This window comes from Dendropsophus ebraccatus, chromosome 2 (genome assembly GCF_027789765.1).
Source record: "Dendropsophus ebraccatus isolate aDenEbr1 chromosome 2, aDenEbr1.pat, whole genome shotgun sequence".
NCBI lineage: Eukaryota > Metazoa > Chordata > Amphibia > Anura > Hylidae > Dendropsophus > Dendropsophus ebraccatus.
The window spans coordinates 26,321,172-26,336,674 of NC_091455.1; the positions used below are offsets into that span (position 1 = coordinate 26,321,172).

At 39.4% G+C, this 15,503-nt stretch overlaps 1 protein-coding gene across 1 annotated transcript in view; it reads left to right on the top strand.

The window, feature by feature from the left end:
• The window catches only part of CSMD3 (CUB and Sushi multiple domains 3), a 467,563-nt gene that overhangs the window by 362,433 nt on the left and 89,627 nt on the right, over positions 1 to 15,503 (top strand). The window contains exons 40-42 of the mRNA XM_069959625.1: positions 4,728 to 4,922; positions 8,394 to 8,567; positions 9,296 to 9,469. Of these exons, the coding sequence (XP_069815726.1) occupies positions 4,728 to 4,922; positions 8,394 to 8,567; positions 9,296 to 9,469 (543 nt within the window). The remainder of the gene's footprint in view (positions 1 to 4,727; positions 4,923 to 8,393; positions 8,568 to 9,295; positions 9,470 to 15,503) is intronic.

The window sequence follows — 15,503 nt, forward strand, 5'->3', positions numbered from 1 at the left end:
ATACTTTTTGATGATGAGAATAACACTGACTGAAGCTCTGTTCTTGTTGTAAAAATTCTGGAACCTCCATGGAGTCCATTAAAGTCCAGATTTGCTTCTACCCATCCATTAGCCAGAAGGGAGTCCGAAATTGACTGACTCCATGGAGCCGGCATGATAGTGCATTACTCTAGCATCCATTTATTGAATTCCATAACTCCATTACATGTGAATTGTTAAAGGCGTTGCCCATCAGAATGTATTTTTTCATACAAGAGTTTTCCAGGCAAAACAGATTAATAGCCTGACAACAGAAAAGGTCACCAATGACCCCTTTTTAATAACGACTTAAAGGGATATCTTAACAGCAGGTCCTCTGGTACTCCGTTTCCTTCATCTGCCCATCCGTGCTGATACTTCTGCAAACTAGAGGGGGGTGGGAAGATATTGCGGGTGCTGCAGGAATTGTGTGCGGGTGAAATGACTAATGTATTCTGCAACATCGCTAACATCAAGCATCTATTGATCACTGCCCACAACATGCTCCCCTCTTGTCTCGTCTGTGGAAGTATCAGCATGGGTGGGCAGATGGAGGAAATGGAGCACCAGAGAGAAGCAATGTTAGGACCTTTCCTGCTCTTTGGATAACCTGTTTTTAACCTCTTTAATTTTTTGAATCCTTCATTCATGGCTCTGTATGGAGATTGAACACTTCTTGCACAGATTAAGGTCGATCACTGGATTTTTGAGCAGTATGATACCCTGTAATCAACTGATAAAGAGGGTTTGTTTAAAGTTTACAATAATGAGAACCTATCATGATGTTCATGCTGCTGGAACCTTGAGCCTTGGCATCCTCTGTGCCTCTTCCTGCTCAACTAAACTTGATTGATGGATCTCTACCTGTTTTTTGTATTATATCTATCATAGTTAAATAGTTAATAAATTAAAAAATGTCTTTTATGAGGCATATGTCAATTGCCCTATTCCAAAATCTGGCAATCAGAATAAATTCCTTGACGTCCTATCACCAGAAATCGAGTGGTCAGAACTTGTAGTATTCAAAAAAGCTATTCAGGAATTATTCTGATGACTACAGATAAGTGAACCAAATATTATGAGCAGAGATTCCTTGTGAACTTTGTAAAAGTTGGATTCCTTGCAGAAGCAAATTTATGGCAGTTCATAATTTTTTTGCAGTCTTAAGTTCATAACAAGTTTGTAAAGATGGCAGCCACACAATTTAATACACATAAAAACAAAAAAAGAGCCTATGCTTATCTTTCTGTGCATCCGCAGTGCCCTCCTACAGGTCTACAGTGTCCACCACCAGCTTCTTTTATGTATATTTATTTGTGTATATCACAGCATGTCTTCCTTTAAACATTGGAACAAAAACACGCCGTTTTAGTGCAGTTTGTTTAAGCTTTGGTTCCGACAAACCCAAACTTGGCTTCAAAGTTTGGCGAACCTGCCCAACCAAACTTTTGAAACGTTTCCTCATCTCTACCGATGATTCTTGGTTCCGACAGCATGAAAGGGATGCCAAATTCCCTTCAAATAGTTCATAGAGTGACTCCAACTTAGGTAGAAGAGGTTCTACCAACATAAACAGTATAAAGGATTAATTTAAAAGAAAATTGTGATGGTGGGTAAAACCAAAATGTTTTAAGACCCTGGATAAGTTACTGTTCTAACGCACCAAAGGTCAAGACAAGTCTTCCATTGTCTGTACTTGTCTGACACCTCACCTACATTACACTTATGTAGTTGTGCATTGGTCTGGAACACCAAAAAGGCTATTAAATGGAATTTTAAAAAAGAGACACATAGCGAGTCATACTGGTCTTTTTTTCAAGTGTCATACAAGGTATGTCACTTAAAGAAACCAGTACGGTTTTAAACATGTTGTGTTTCTTTAGTATACTTTTAATATCCATTTACTAGCCTTTTTTGTAATTTAGACCAAGGCCCAACATTACCTAACAGTGGAGTAGCGGTGTGGTGTCCATAGTTGTAATTCTTGGAGAATCCTTTGGAGTGTCTGCAGTTTTCTTTTCCCATGTTGGGGAGTGCTGTGCTTTATCATTGCTCAACCCACCCAGGTGAGAGTTTAACATACACGAAAAGCTCACTATCTGCGTGAATGAGCTACGCTATGGAGCGCTTTCTCTATTTCTGTATATGTCTAACTTGTAGGTGAATCTATTTTAGATATCCACATTTTTTTTCTACCATACTCATGGCCAGTGGCAGAGTATTATGGACGTTTTCAAGAGACTCATTTTTAACCTTCTAATAGATTTGGTCAATCAATAAGATTATTCCATCTCCAGGTTTCAGCCTTCTCTTTAGTTCACAAGGCAGCTAAGAAGAAAGGAACTTCTCCACCCTAGAACAGATCCATTTATCGAATAAGCTAGTTGGGTCATGATATATGCTTTTATTCCTGCCTCTGCCTTTTAGCTACATGGCTAATGAAGACCTAAGAATCCTTGAAAGCCTACTTTATTAACCACTTACATGCTGGAGAAGTCATCCCCTGATTAGATATAATGTAACTACAGCCTTTAGCACTAATGCTTATTAGACAGAGATTCAATTGTATACTGCCAACTTATTAGGCAATTGGGCCGGTAATGTATTTTTAATGTTGTGGTTTCTTTCTTGGCATTAACACATGCCAACTAAAGTTGTAAAGTCATTTTAGATCTAGACATGATGATACTGCTAAAAAAAACCTTCCACATATTAAGTGTCCCTGTCAAGTATTACAAGTCACATGTCAAGTAGTAGCTAATAGTAACAGCTAATAGTATAACCTATGATGTACATGTAAGGCACATGATAGACAATGCACACGGTATTTACGTATATTCACCATGATCCAGATGTCTTAATAGAAAAGGAACTTAAAAGATTTTTTTTTTTTTTTAAAGTGTATCTGGTATATTGCAGTTTAGCCTCATTAAAGTGAATTTGACTGACCTGCAATACCAGACACAGCCTGTAGACAAGAGAGGCGCTGTTTATTCAATAAAGCTGAGCCCCTTTTCTATTCTTATTCAACTGCCTCAAAGAAGCAGTGACTTTACATTTCTTCACACATGTTAGAAGTTACTGATCGCACCAGGTCTCACTGCTGAGACACATTGCAATTTTGAGATGCAGCCAAGCGGGACTGTGCAGCAGAGTGCTTAATTCCCCAGCTGTCAATTAAATCTGACCTGTTCACTCCACTATAGTGTATCTCCATTAAAATTCAGATGTCCCTGACAGGAGGGGAGTGAATAACCCTGTTGCACTCTCTCCCTGGCTGTGGGTCTCTCCCCTGCAGTGGGTCTCAGGATTAAGACCTTATGCTATCAGTAATTTTTGACATGTCTGGGGACATAGCAAAGTTACTGGAAATGACAGTAGCTTATTAACATATGTCATATAATACCCCCCTCCCCCCAACATGTCATGCCTTTGTATGGGTTTTTCTACAATATAACTAAGATATCTGAGAGATTTCTTTAGTGTACCTCCTTTACTATCAGCAGTATCAGTATATAGCAGTATATCAATGCTGATTGGACCTAACAGCTTCAATAATACAGGTTCCCTAGCTGTCATTCTGAGCTTAGTGCTCAGTGCTATAGATATCACAGGGGTAGGATTGAACACCTACAGTACCTGGCTAAAAAGAGTTACTTGCATAGCACTATTGTTTACTTATGTAAGATTTAAGGAATGTAAACAACTCTATGGGGGAGATTTATCAAACATGGTGTAAAGTGAAACTGGCTCAGCTGCCCCTATCAACCAATCAGATTCCACCTTTAATTCCCCACAGACTCATTGGTAAATGAAAGGTGGAATCTGATTGGTTGCTAGGGGCAACTGAGCCAGTTTCACTTTACACTGTGTTTGATAAATCCCCCCCTATATGTTTACAAGGTCAATGCCTATTGTAATGTCTTCACAAAATATTATGGCATCCTCAACAGAAAGCCAGATAACCCCCTTAAGGCCGGAGTGAAGAAGGCAAACAGCCTTTTTTTTCTGCCCTCTGCTCCACGTTCTCTGTTCCAATGACATAACACAGCCACCTCAGTAGGCACAATGCTGGTATATACAACCAGTGTTTTTGCTGTTCTGGCTTCTATTGAAGTGAATAGGAGCTGTTGCTTCATTATGCTGCTGCCACCACTTCATGGTGATTGGAGCCAACAGTTCAATTTAATATGTTTGCCAGACAGCTGATTGGCTAGAGTATGGGGTTTTGATAGCCCCCCCTGGAAAACAACTTAAAATTTTTTACCATTGGTCAATTTCCAATTTCTGTTCCAATTCCCCCCCCCCCCCCCCCCCCCCCCCCCCCCCCCCCCAGTTAGGTGACAAGTTTTTTTTTTTTTTTTTTTGTCTCCTGTTCGCTTTGCTGGTATTGTGATATGCTGCCGATTTTCCACTTGCAAAATCTGTATTGAACAAACCCCTTTTGTTGATGGAACGTTAGGGGTTAAGTGGGCCCATCACTACCTATAACAGTTGGACTTTCATCTAATGTTACCATACAAAAGTGCACCAATTCCATATAGACTGGGAATTCTTTCCAATTTTTTTTTTTTTTTAAGAATTCGTTTTACTGTTGCTTTTGTTCTTTTCACAATGCATTTTCCTTCTATAGAAATATTCCTGCTCATTTATTGGAAACGTTTGTGTTTGTTCCAGTGAAATATAGCTCGGTTTACCTTCTTTTACAGTTGTGACGTGTCCAAGCATCAATTCTTTCACCTTGGAACACGGAAGGTGGCGCATTGTTAATGGATCCCACTATGAATACAAGACAAAAGTGGTCTTTAGCTGTGATCCAGGCTACTTCCGATTGGGACCAGCATCTATTCAGTGCCTTGCCAATGGAACATGGAGCTGGAGGAACGAGAGACCTCACTGCCAAAGTATGTATAGATGATTATTCACTGCTGGATATTACAAAAGCCGACATTTGGAACAATAAATTATACAGATGGGTTAAAAAAAATAAAAATAAATTATATTTTATTCATTAAGAAAAATATTGCCAAATCACACCGTACCAGAGTTTTCAAAGCCGCGTGTTTGGTGCTCAGCTCACATTTTGTGTGGGGTTTTTGAGCTTGACAATGTTGTCTTTGAAGCTAGCAGGCTCATTCTGAATTCCATTTCTGACCCTTTCGCCCTTGGGAAGTCCCTAGAAACGGCTTCACTGGTTTCTTCTTCTCAGAAGTCAGCACACGGCTGTCAAATTGTTCACTGTATACATTGCATATGAAATAGTCACGCTACGTAGATGATATTTTTTTTTTTTTTTGAGAACATACAGGCTTCTCCTGTTTATTTTCTGTTGGTAGGTAGACCTTAGAAATACTATCTTACAGTATGATTCAATGCAAGATTTTAACACTATACAGCACCGTGAATAGGAGATTTATAGTAGACAGAACGTCACATATTTTACAAGATTTAAATATCCAGGAGTAAATGTGTAATAATATGGATTTTCAGCATTGACTCTAATCAATATGGAGGCTTTTTCATGTAATAAATTGGAAAAAAAATTGGTAACGTGATAAAACTAAACTCTGATGACAAGTACCGTATTTGAGAACATGTAACTAATATATTAATAACAGGGATAGGCTATGTTCCCACAATGTTTTTCTTGTCCGTTTATAATATTTAAAATGACTTTCATCATTTAGAGTCCAAAATGACGTCCGTTATTTTGAGATTTTTCCGCCTGTCAGTGCAGTGACAGCTGCTGGTACATTATTCCAGTTCCGGTGGACTAATTGTCCTTTGGGTGTGTCTTTAATTGAAAAGTTTATTGAATTTCATAGTAAAAACGGAGAAAGGTTGGTAAAAAAAGAAAAACTGTGTGTGAACAACTAAACAATAACGTCCGCTGTTTGCACAGAGTAGTGAATCACAAAGGATCAACAGGACCAAAGGGACCCCATAGATAACAAAGCGTAGGTCCTGTTGATCCTTTGTAATTCACTACTCCGTGTGTTCCTACCCACCGCTGGTTGCGACGACCCGAGCAGAAGCTGCTGTTTGCCGTCTGAGCTATAGCCTTCTGCCTACAGTAGAGTTGTGCCTATACCGTGCACAACTCCACCAGGTGAGTGCGCCAATTTCTGCACTTGCACAGCACCTTTTTCTCCCCTTTGCTTCATTACACTAGGAGGCACCCCTCTCTTTGTTTTACTTGTCCGCTGTTTGCAAAAGATGTCTGAAAATAATTGACGTGATCATTCTTTTGACGTCCGCAAAGATAGTGTCCGTCATTTTATACATTGTGCGCATCAGACATACATTATTCCATGAACTTCAATGCATTGCAGTCAGTTATATCGTGGCAATGCCAGGCATCTTTTTTAATAGAAAAAGCGGACACTTTTTTTTTTTTTTTGACGTTGTGTGAACATAGCCTTTTCCTGTCAAAAAGTTGTGACACTTGGCTCTGGCCGAGCTAGCAGAGTTTAGGGCACTACAGGTCATCGTCCTTTAACCCTTATAGAGGGATATGGACTTCTAGGTTGTGTTTGTATAGTATAGTAGCTGCTTACTGCCCTTCTAGGTTGTGTTTGTATAGTATAGTAGCTGCTTACTGCCTCTAGGTTGTGTTTGTATAGTATAGTAGCTGCTTACTGCCCTTCTAGGTTGTGTTTGTATAGTATAGTAGCTGCTTACTGCCCTTCTAGGTTGTGTTTTTATAGTATAGTAGCTGCTTACTGCCTCTAGGTTGTGTTTGTATAGTATAGTAGCTGCTTACTGCCCTTCTAGGTTGTGTTTGTATAGTATAGTAGCTGCTTACTGCCTCTAGGTTGTGTTTGTATAGTATAGTAGCTGCTTACTGCCTCTAGGTTGTGTTTGTATAGTATAGTAGCTGCTTACTGCCGTTCTAGGTTGCGTCTTCAGAGTAGACACTTACTGGTGGAGCTGACAGGTGAGATAGACACAAACAAGCCATGGGGCAATATCAGGGGTAAAAATCTGAAATCCAATGGCAATATATATTGCCATAAAAAAACAAAAAAAAAACAGGTGATAGAATGACAGACATAGCAGTAATACAATAATCCAATACAGGGCAACAGAGGTACATCCAGAAAAAGCAGCTAGACACTAGCCAAGTCACAAAATAGACAATACAATCTACAGGCATCCCAGGTAGCATACAAGATCCAATAACTGGAGGAAAGAATAGATCAGACTCTGCCAAGCTAACAGATTGGCTGCCCTACTGGGTCCTATATAAAAAGGCATGCTCTTAATGACATATGTTCTGTGTGATGTTTGAGGATTTTAAAAAATATTATACACAAAATTCAAAAACAGGAGCAGCAGTCTTGTCTGTGTGCACAAGAAATCGTAGCATTGCAATGAATCCCCCCTCCCCCACGCCATGTGCATAATATTCTTGACATGCTTTGAACGGCAAGCGGGAATTGCTGTCATCAGTTTTAGGAATTTCAAGCGGAAGCTTCTTTAAAATAACCCATATTTACTGTTTGTGGGAACCTGCTGTTTTCTCAGGTTATTAAAGGAATCCTCGACTATCCTCAAAAGCTGCCGAGGCAGGAATGGGAATGAGCTGTATGCTATGTGCTGCCTCCTGATTCTGCCTCTGCGCAATGTCAATGTTAAGGAATAAGCAAATGAGGGAATATGAAACAGCAATGGTCAGATAGAGCCACTTCACACCGCAATTCTCATGTTTGCTTTATAGATCATGACGCTTTATGATGAAGTGTATACCCTGTATTTGTCTATGTGTTTATGGACACCCAGTGAGTGTTAAAGGGGTTATCCACTGTTAGAAAAACATGGCCACTTTCTTCCAGAGACAGCACCGCTCTTCTCTCTAGTTTGGGTGGGGTTTTGCAAATCAGTTGCATTGAAATGAATGGGGCTTTATTGTAAGCCCCACCTGAACTGCAAACAAGAGTCCTGTTGTTTCTGGAAGAAAGTGACTGTGCTTTTCTAATGCCGGATAACCCCTTTAAGCCTTTTGAATATTCTGAATATTGAAATACTCTGATATTATGCTGAGCCGGTTTCATAATAAATTGGGATGCTTAAATGGGTTGTCCAACAAGGAGAAAATGACAAAAGCTTGCTGGCGCTCACTTTCTGAGATTCCATGTCTCGAAAATGATCCTTCCAAAACATGGGGGGAGTGTGTGTGTGTGTGTGGGGGGGGGGGGGGGGGGATGATCAGTACACCCACCATCTCTTGGAAGGGAGGGGAGGAAAGGAAAACTTTCAGATGGCTTTAGCTTACAGAATGAACACTTTAACTAATGGAAAGCTAAGCTTGGACACATTTATGCAAATCTTTTTCCCAACTTTTAAATATATATATATAATTTTTTTTTATTCAGTTACATCATGTGGGGAACTTCCCGTACCACCTAATGGAAAGAAAATCGGGACACAAGCAACATTCGGATCCACAGCAATATTCACTTGTGATTCAGGCTACATGTTGGTGGGGTCAGTTGTGCGAGAATGCTTATCTTCTGGACTGTGGAGCGGCACTGAAACAAGATGTTTAGGTAAAATAACATGTATGCTTCTCCTTCACAAAAGGTAAATGGAGTCAGAGACATAGCTATAGGGGGTCACGGCTCAAGGGAGGGATGAAAATGGGAAGGGTCCCTTTTTGATCTGGTCCAAAGTCTTGTAACAGATTTGGCTTTGGGAGTCAAAAGGCTTTAAAGTACATCATTGGCTGAACCTTTTTGTTCTTTAGTGTTTTAGCTCTTGTATTACCTAGGACTGCTGTGCGGCCAATTGGGTTATATCATTGATATAGTGTTTGCATATTTGTATAGCATATTGTATAATGTTTGTCAGCAACCGTCCTGACTCCACCCGTCATGGCTAAGCTTTATTTTGTTTTCAGTATGGAGAGGTGAATAAATAGTTTCCACCTTTATCAGTAAATATTCTTCTGTGAAAACAAAGGGTCAAATGTTTTAGAATCCAACATGCCTCATCCTCCTTTCCTCCAATATTTGCAATCAGGCATTGGCATTGGCTGTATCCCAGTTTTCCAGGCTTTCCTTACGATGTATCCACCCACTGCACGGAGGGAGCAGGCAGCGGGAGTGAGCCGCCGAGATTTCTGATTCATACGAACCAGAAATCCGGCTGATTCGCTCATCTCTAATGGTAACATCCCCCATACACATGGGATTAACCAAAAGAAAATTGACTGGTTTTCTTACCTTTCCAAAGCCCCTTACATGACATGCACCTTCTTCTATTTTTCACATTGCAGCCGGTCACTGTGGAACTCCAGAATTAATTGTTAACGGACAAGTGATTGGAGAGAATTACGGCTATAGAGACACTGTTGTCTATCAGTGCAACCCTGGCTTTCGTTTAATTGGGTCATCAGTAAGAATTTGCCAACAAGATCACAACTGGTCTGGACAGTTGCCATCCTGTGTGCGTAAGTAGCATCCTCTTTTCTTTAGTTATGTCCTATTGCTTTTCCATGAATTCATTGGGATGATGTTATTTATTATCTGGAAAGTTATTAATTAGAGATGAGCGCCACTCAAGCATATATACATAGAAACAAAAACAGTCAGCTCACTGTGTGTGCTTAAAGCCCAACAGTTCTGTGGTTTCCCAGGTATAATAGAAGCACGTGGAAAGCTGAGCCGCACTCCAGCTTATCAGTCAATGAAGGAAAATTGGATCCACAACTTCCAAATAAAAATTACAAAAAACTTTATTTCTTTGTCCATAAAAAATACAACATGATTAAAAAACACGCCAATGCCTTTCGGGATTATCTCCCCTATTCATGGGGAGATAATCCCATGCCCGAGTCTGATTGTTTGGCATTTGAATACCGTTGGCTGAGTTGGATGTAACCCTAGTGAGTCTGGGAAAACATAGATATAGTTAAAGACTCTATACATGTTTTCCTGGACTAACAAGGGCTGCATCCAACTCCTTTAGCCACCGGTATTCAAATGCCAAACAATGAGACTCGAGTATGCTCCAGTTAAGTTCATCTCTAGTGTTAGTACTTGGAGTAATGTCTCTTAATATAATAAAAGGAACAATTACAAGGATAATTTCTTACATAATTACTTTTATTTTGTTTTATTTTGGATACTTGTGGTCCTTAGAGCTACTAGATTGTATTAAGTTGAAATATTGGGCTTTCTCTGATCACGTTAACATATACGTAGGATAAACTTACCCCAAGTGATGTACAGATTTGTCATAACTAGAAATGAGCGCAACTGGAGACTGCTCGAGTCTGATCATTCAACATTTGAGCACGGGTGGCTGAAGAAGCTGGATGCAGCTCTAAGGGGTCCTGGGCTTCTTAGGGTTGCATCTAACGTATTCATCCACCAGTATTTAAATGCCAAACGATCAGATTGGAGCATGCTTGAGTTGCGCCTATCTCTAGTCGTACAGTAACTACTATAACCAATACTCCTGTGATGCAGGTAAAGTTGCTGGGAAACATTAAAGAGGTAGTGATGCTCTAATGAATTCTGCAACCACTTTAGGTAGCCAGGAGTCAGACCCGGCCAATCTATCATTGATGGCCCCTCCGGAGGACAGGCCATCAATTTTATAAAGCTGGATAACCCCTTGAAATCAGTGGTTTTAAAATGTATATCTACTGTTACTAAGAGAAATAGAATATAGTGTCACATTCCTTACAACATCCAACACCCTCTGCAGTCTTCCCCTTGTCTCTTCTTCAATGTCCCCCTGTCACTCACGTGGCTGATTAACATCCATACCCATAAAGCATATGCGTACTTATGAATTACATATGACTAAACATAGCGCAGTACATTCATATGTAAATGTCCCCTTCAGCAGGCTGCCCCCTTAGGCTGTGGACAAAAAGCTATTGTGCCTATAGGTAAATTTGACCCTGTCACTAAAAAAAGAAGTAATTTTGTAGATACATTTTTTACATGCATTATATATGTAAATTGAATTCCTATTACTCATGAGAATGTAGAAAAGCGTCTAAGTAAATGAGTGTCGGGGAAGGTTTGAACATTATATATGATGTCTGATGTGCTACAATGTATTTATCAGGCTTAGATCAATGCCTCTCAATTGCCGTGTTGCGTGGTTACAAATAAGTAGGAGTGACCACAATTCAGTGGAAACGGCATGGAAAATTAGAAACAGCGTGAAACATATCTGCCGCCCTACAGCGAGCACCGGGGACTTATTTCATTGTTCTATTCAGCCCTTCATGTAGATAGCTCTTCTTTTCCAGATGATAAAATTGTCACCTCTATAATTTAGACTTGGTCTTTTTATCAAGGTGCATTTTTTTAGGTCTCTTGCTTCTCGATATAAACCAAGGAGGAAGAGCCAGCAATTTCTCCACCGAGAAAATCGTTTTAATACAGTTTGTCAATGGGAAAAAAAAAATTATGATCTATCTGATGCTGTGTTCCTTCCGACCGGCACATATTAGAATAATATATGGTTATGTTACAATGTAACGTGTTAGGACTCCGAAGATCTAATGTATCTAGATGTAGAATTGTCAGTTAAGCAGATAATCAGTTTTTCATTTTATTTGGACTTCTCTCGAGATATTCTTCTACTACAGTACAACAGCTGTCTCATGAAAGTATTCATGAGGACAGATTCTGAGAAGGCCATTCACCCAATAAATCTGCACTGACACTGATCGCTGTCAGCCAAAAAAAAAAAAAAAAAAAGAGACTTCTCAACACTGTTTGTCCTGTATTTCAGTGCTAAAAATGGCTGTGAAGTGAAAAAGAGGAAATTAAAAGAGAAGATCAAAGAGTGAAAAGTAAAAAAAAAAAGTCATTTAGATTTGTAAATAACTAAGATAATAGAAAAACATTCATAATACATAGGTAATATATAAGAGACTGAGTCTATACCTATCTGCAATACAGCTATAAACTTTGTTTCAATAAAATGGAAAACTTATAGTAAAATCTACATGCACTATTTCTTCAGTTTTTGGTTAATCAACAACCCTTTAAAATGGGTATTCCAGCCCTAGAGTAACAATTAGAGATGAGCGAACCTCGAGCATGCTCAAATGCATCCGAACACAATCGTTCGGCATTTGATTAGCGGTGGCTGCTGAAGTTGGATAAAGCTCTAAGGTTGTCTGGAAAACATGGATACAGCCAATGACTATATCCATGATTTCCACATAGCCTTAGGGCTTTATCCAACTTCAGCAGCCACCGCTAATCAAATGCCAAACAATCGGGTTCGGATGGACTCGAGCATGGTCTCGAGGTTCGCTCATCTCTAGTAACAATTAATATGCTTCTGGGTGAGGGGCTAAATGAGAGAGAGAGAGAGAGAGAGAAAATAACATACTTACCTAGCCTCAGTCCCTCACTGCTCCAGCTCATCTCCCTCCGGGCCTCTGATCTTCTCTTTTACTCCTGCTTCCAAAATACTCAGGAGCAGGGCCTACGGCTTTATCCAATTATTGGTCTCAGCGATGTCCTGCCTTTGCTACTGATAAACTGAGGTTGCAGATCCTGCCCACAAGCACTCATCTCAGAATAAGGAAGAACAAAGAAGATCGGGCCTGAACAGAATTGAGCGGTAGAGGAAGGGGGAACTGTGAGGAAATGAGGCTATATACTTTTTTCCCCCTATCTCCTTCTGCCCACTCATTGAGTGGACCAAACAGGTTATAGACTGAAGGGTTGAGATAAAGACTATATGAAAGATGAGCCAATGCTTCTAAGATAAGTAGCGATTTCAATCCTGCAGAGCGGTTTAGTAAAACCAATTTCTCAAAGTGCTCAAATTAAAAAACCTCAGTGCACTGTAAAACAACGTAGAATAGGGTCGGCACTTCAGACAATAGTACATATGCAGGTAACGCACTGAACAGAACAAGCTGACGCCAGCGGTGCTAACTCAAAACAAGCATGTATTAGACAAACATCCAAAAAGAAAAAAGGAATTGCACTCACCCAAAGTTGTGCCTAATGAAGTCAAAGAAAGTAATGACAGTTTGTTTCGCGCACTTGGTGCTTCTACGGACCACCCTGTAGAAGCGCAGAGTACGTGAAACAGACTGTCCCTGCTTCCTTTGGCGTTTGCCCATGTAAGTCTGCACCATGCTGTTGTTGTTGTGTTCACATCAATAAAGACTTCACTAGACCCATCTTCATGTGAGTGCAATTTCTTTGTTTTTTCTTGGATGTTTGAACCTCAGTGCACTGTAATGCACAGCATAACCACTAGGTGGCCACATATAGACACATACCAGTATAGCATATTCGTTTCCTGATATAGTATAGCAAAATTGATTTTATTTTTTTTATTAGTTTTTTAAACTTGTTAATTCTTGACACGTGTTTCGGAATATCCTGTGGAAAGGAAGAATACATCTGTATATAAACATATACCATACTTTTTCCAGTCCATATCATTTCATTGAGGTCATATGTGCATCCATCCATGTATTCCATAGTCAGCTACTCAGTTGAGTAGGTAGAATGTAAGACTACATGTACTCTGCAATGTATTCCTAATGACAGCTTTTATGGGCAGTCACAGCTGATCACCAGGAATATAAGAAACAAGACCCAGGGTGCCAGGCTGCATTAGGTTTAAAAGAACAGTTCTGAAGATGAGATGTAGGTCCCGCTATAATTTATGTAGAAATCGAAGATGTTAACCTTTTTACATGAGGAAAACAATATCTGACTATAATAAGTAGTATTATTATGATGGTTTGTGGTATTTGTATTTGAAAAGGTCTTTTGTGTAATTTTAATTGTGGCCCAAGGTGGTGTAATGATCGATCAGCTCAGACCCAAATATATAAAAATGAAAGAACTTTGTGATGTATAAAACAAAGCAAAGTGTGATCCATATTGTATTGTTATTTTGGGCGTTTATTGATTTCATACTTTTCTGTTGTAGCATTACATTTTATGTATATTACAGCAAATTGAGTAAGATGGGAGATAAATGCATAATATACCATATTATTACATGTTACATTATAACATAATATAGATTGCAATACTGCGAAAGAGAGATAGATAGATAGATAGATAGATAGATAGATAGATAGATAGATGATATATAGATAATATATAGATAAAAAAAAATATGAAAGACATACTTATAGGACCGATTGTTAGGGACTGGTCACTCAGACAGACAAGATGGCGGACACAGACAGTGGACCTTATGCTGAATCCTGCCCACTGTCCCTGTTTACTTGCCACATTCTGTCCTAGGTGACAGCGAGTAACTGGGCGGCAATCCCTGCATTGGCTAGGTGGAACACAAAACAAGACAAAAGACAAGACAAACAAACACAATGAAGAAGAGTCGTCAGTCCGGGTCACAGCAGTCGGGCAGCACAGTACAAAGCAAGATCCAAAAAGCAAGCTAAAAAAAAAAACAGGCTAAATGGTCAGGGCAGGCAGCAAACAAACAGGGATAGTCAGAAATACAAGGCAGATAATAGATAGATAAATGTATAGATGATAGATAGATAGATAGATAGATAGATAGATAGATAGATAGATAGATAGATTATATAGATAAATTGATTGATAAATTTATAAATTGATTGATAAATATGAAATACACAACTATGACACAGATATACTAAAAGTTATGAGAGAGAAAGAGAGAGGTGAAATAGACAGATGTATAGATAGACAGAATGGTTAAAGTTTTTGATTGATAAACAAACAAAAGATACATTGCTGAAAAGAGTATACTTTGATAGCTAAAAAAGAGATAGATAGATAGATAGATAGATAGATAGATTGAGTGAGTCATGGCCAAAAGTTATGAGAATGACACAAACATATTTTCACATGATATGCTGCCCTCTGGTTTTTATGTGTGTTTGTCAGATGTTTTTATCACATACAGAAATATAATTGCAATCATATTATGAGTAACAAAAGCTTATATTGACAGTTAGAATGAGTTAATGCAGCAAGTCAGTATTTGCAGTGTTGACCCTTCTTCTTCAGGACGTCTGCAATTCTCCCTGGCTGCCCTCAATCAACTTCTGGACCAAATCCTGACTGATAGCAGTCCATTCTTGCACAATCAATGCTTGCATTTTGTCAGAATTTGTTGGTTTTTGTTTGTCCACCCGTCTCTTGACGATTGACCACAAGTTCTCAATGGGATTAAAATCTGGGGAGTTTCCAGGCCATGGACCCAAAATCTCTATGCTTTGTTCCCTGAGCCATTTAGTTATCACCTTTGCTTTATGGCAAGGTGCTCCATCATGCTGGAAAAGGCATTGTTGATCGCCAAACTGCTCTTGGACGGTTGGGAGAAGTTGCTCTTGGAGGACATTCTGGTACCATTCTTTATTCATAGCTGTGTTTTTAGGCAAGACTGTGAGAGAGACGATTCCCTTGGCTGAGAAGCAACCCCACACATGAATGGTTTCAAGATGCTTTACAGTTGGCATGAGAGAAGACTGGTGGTAGCGC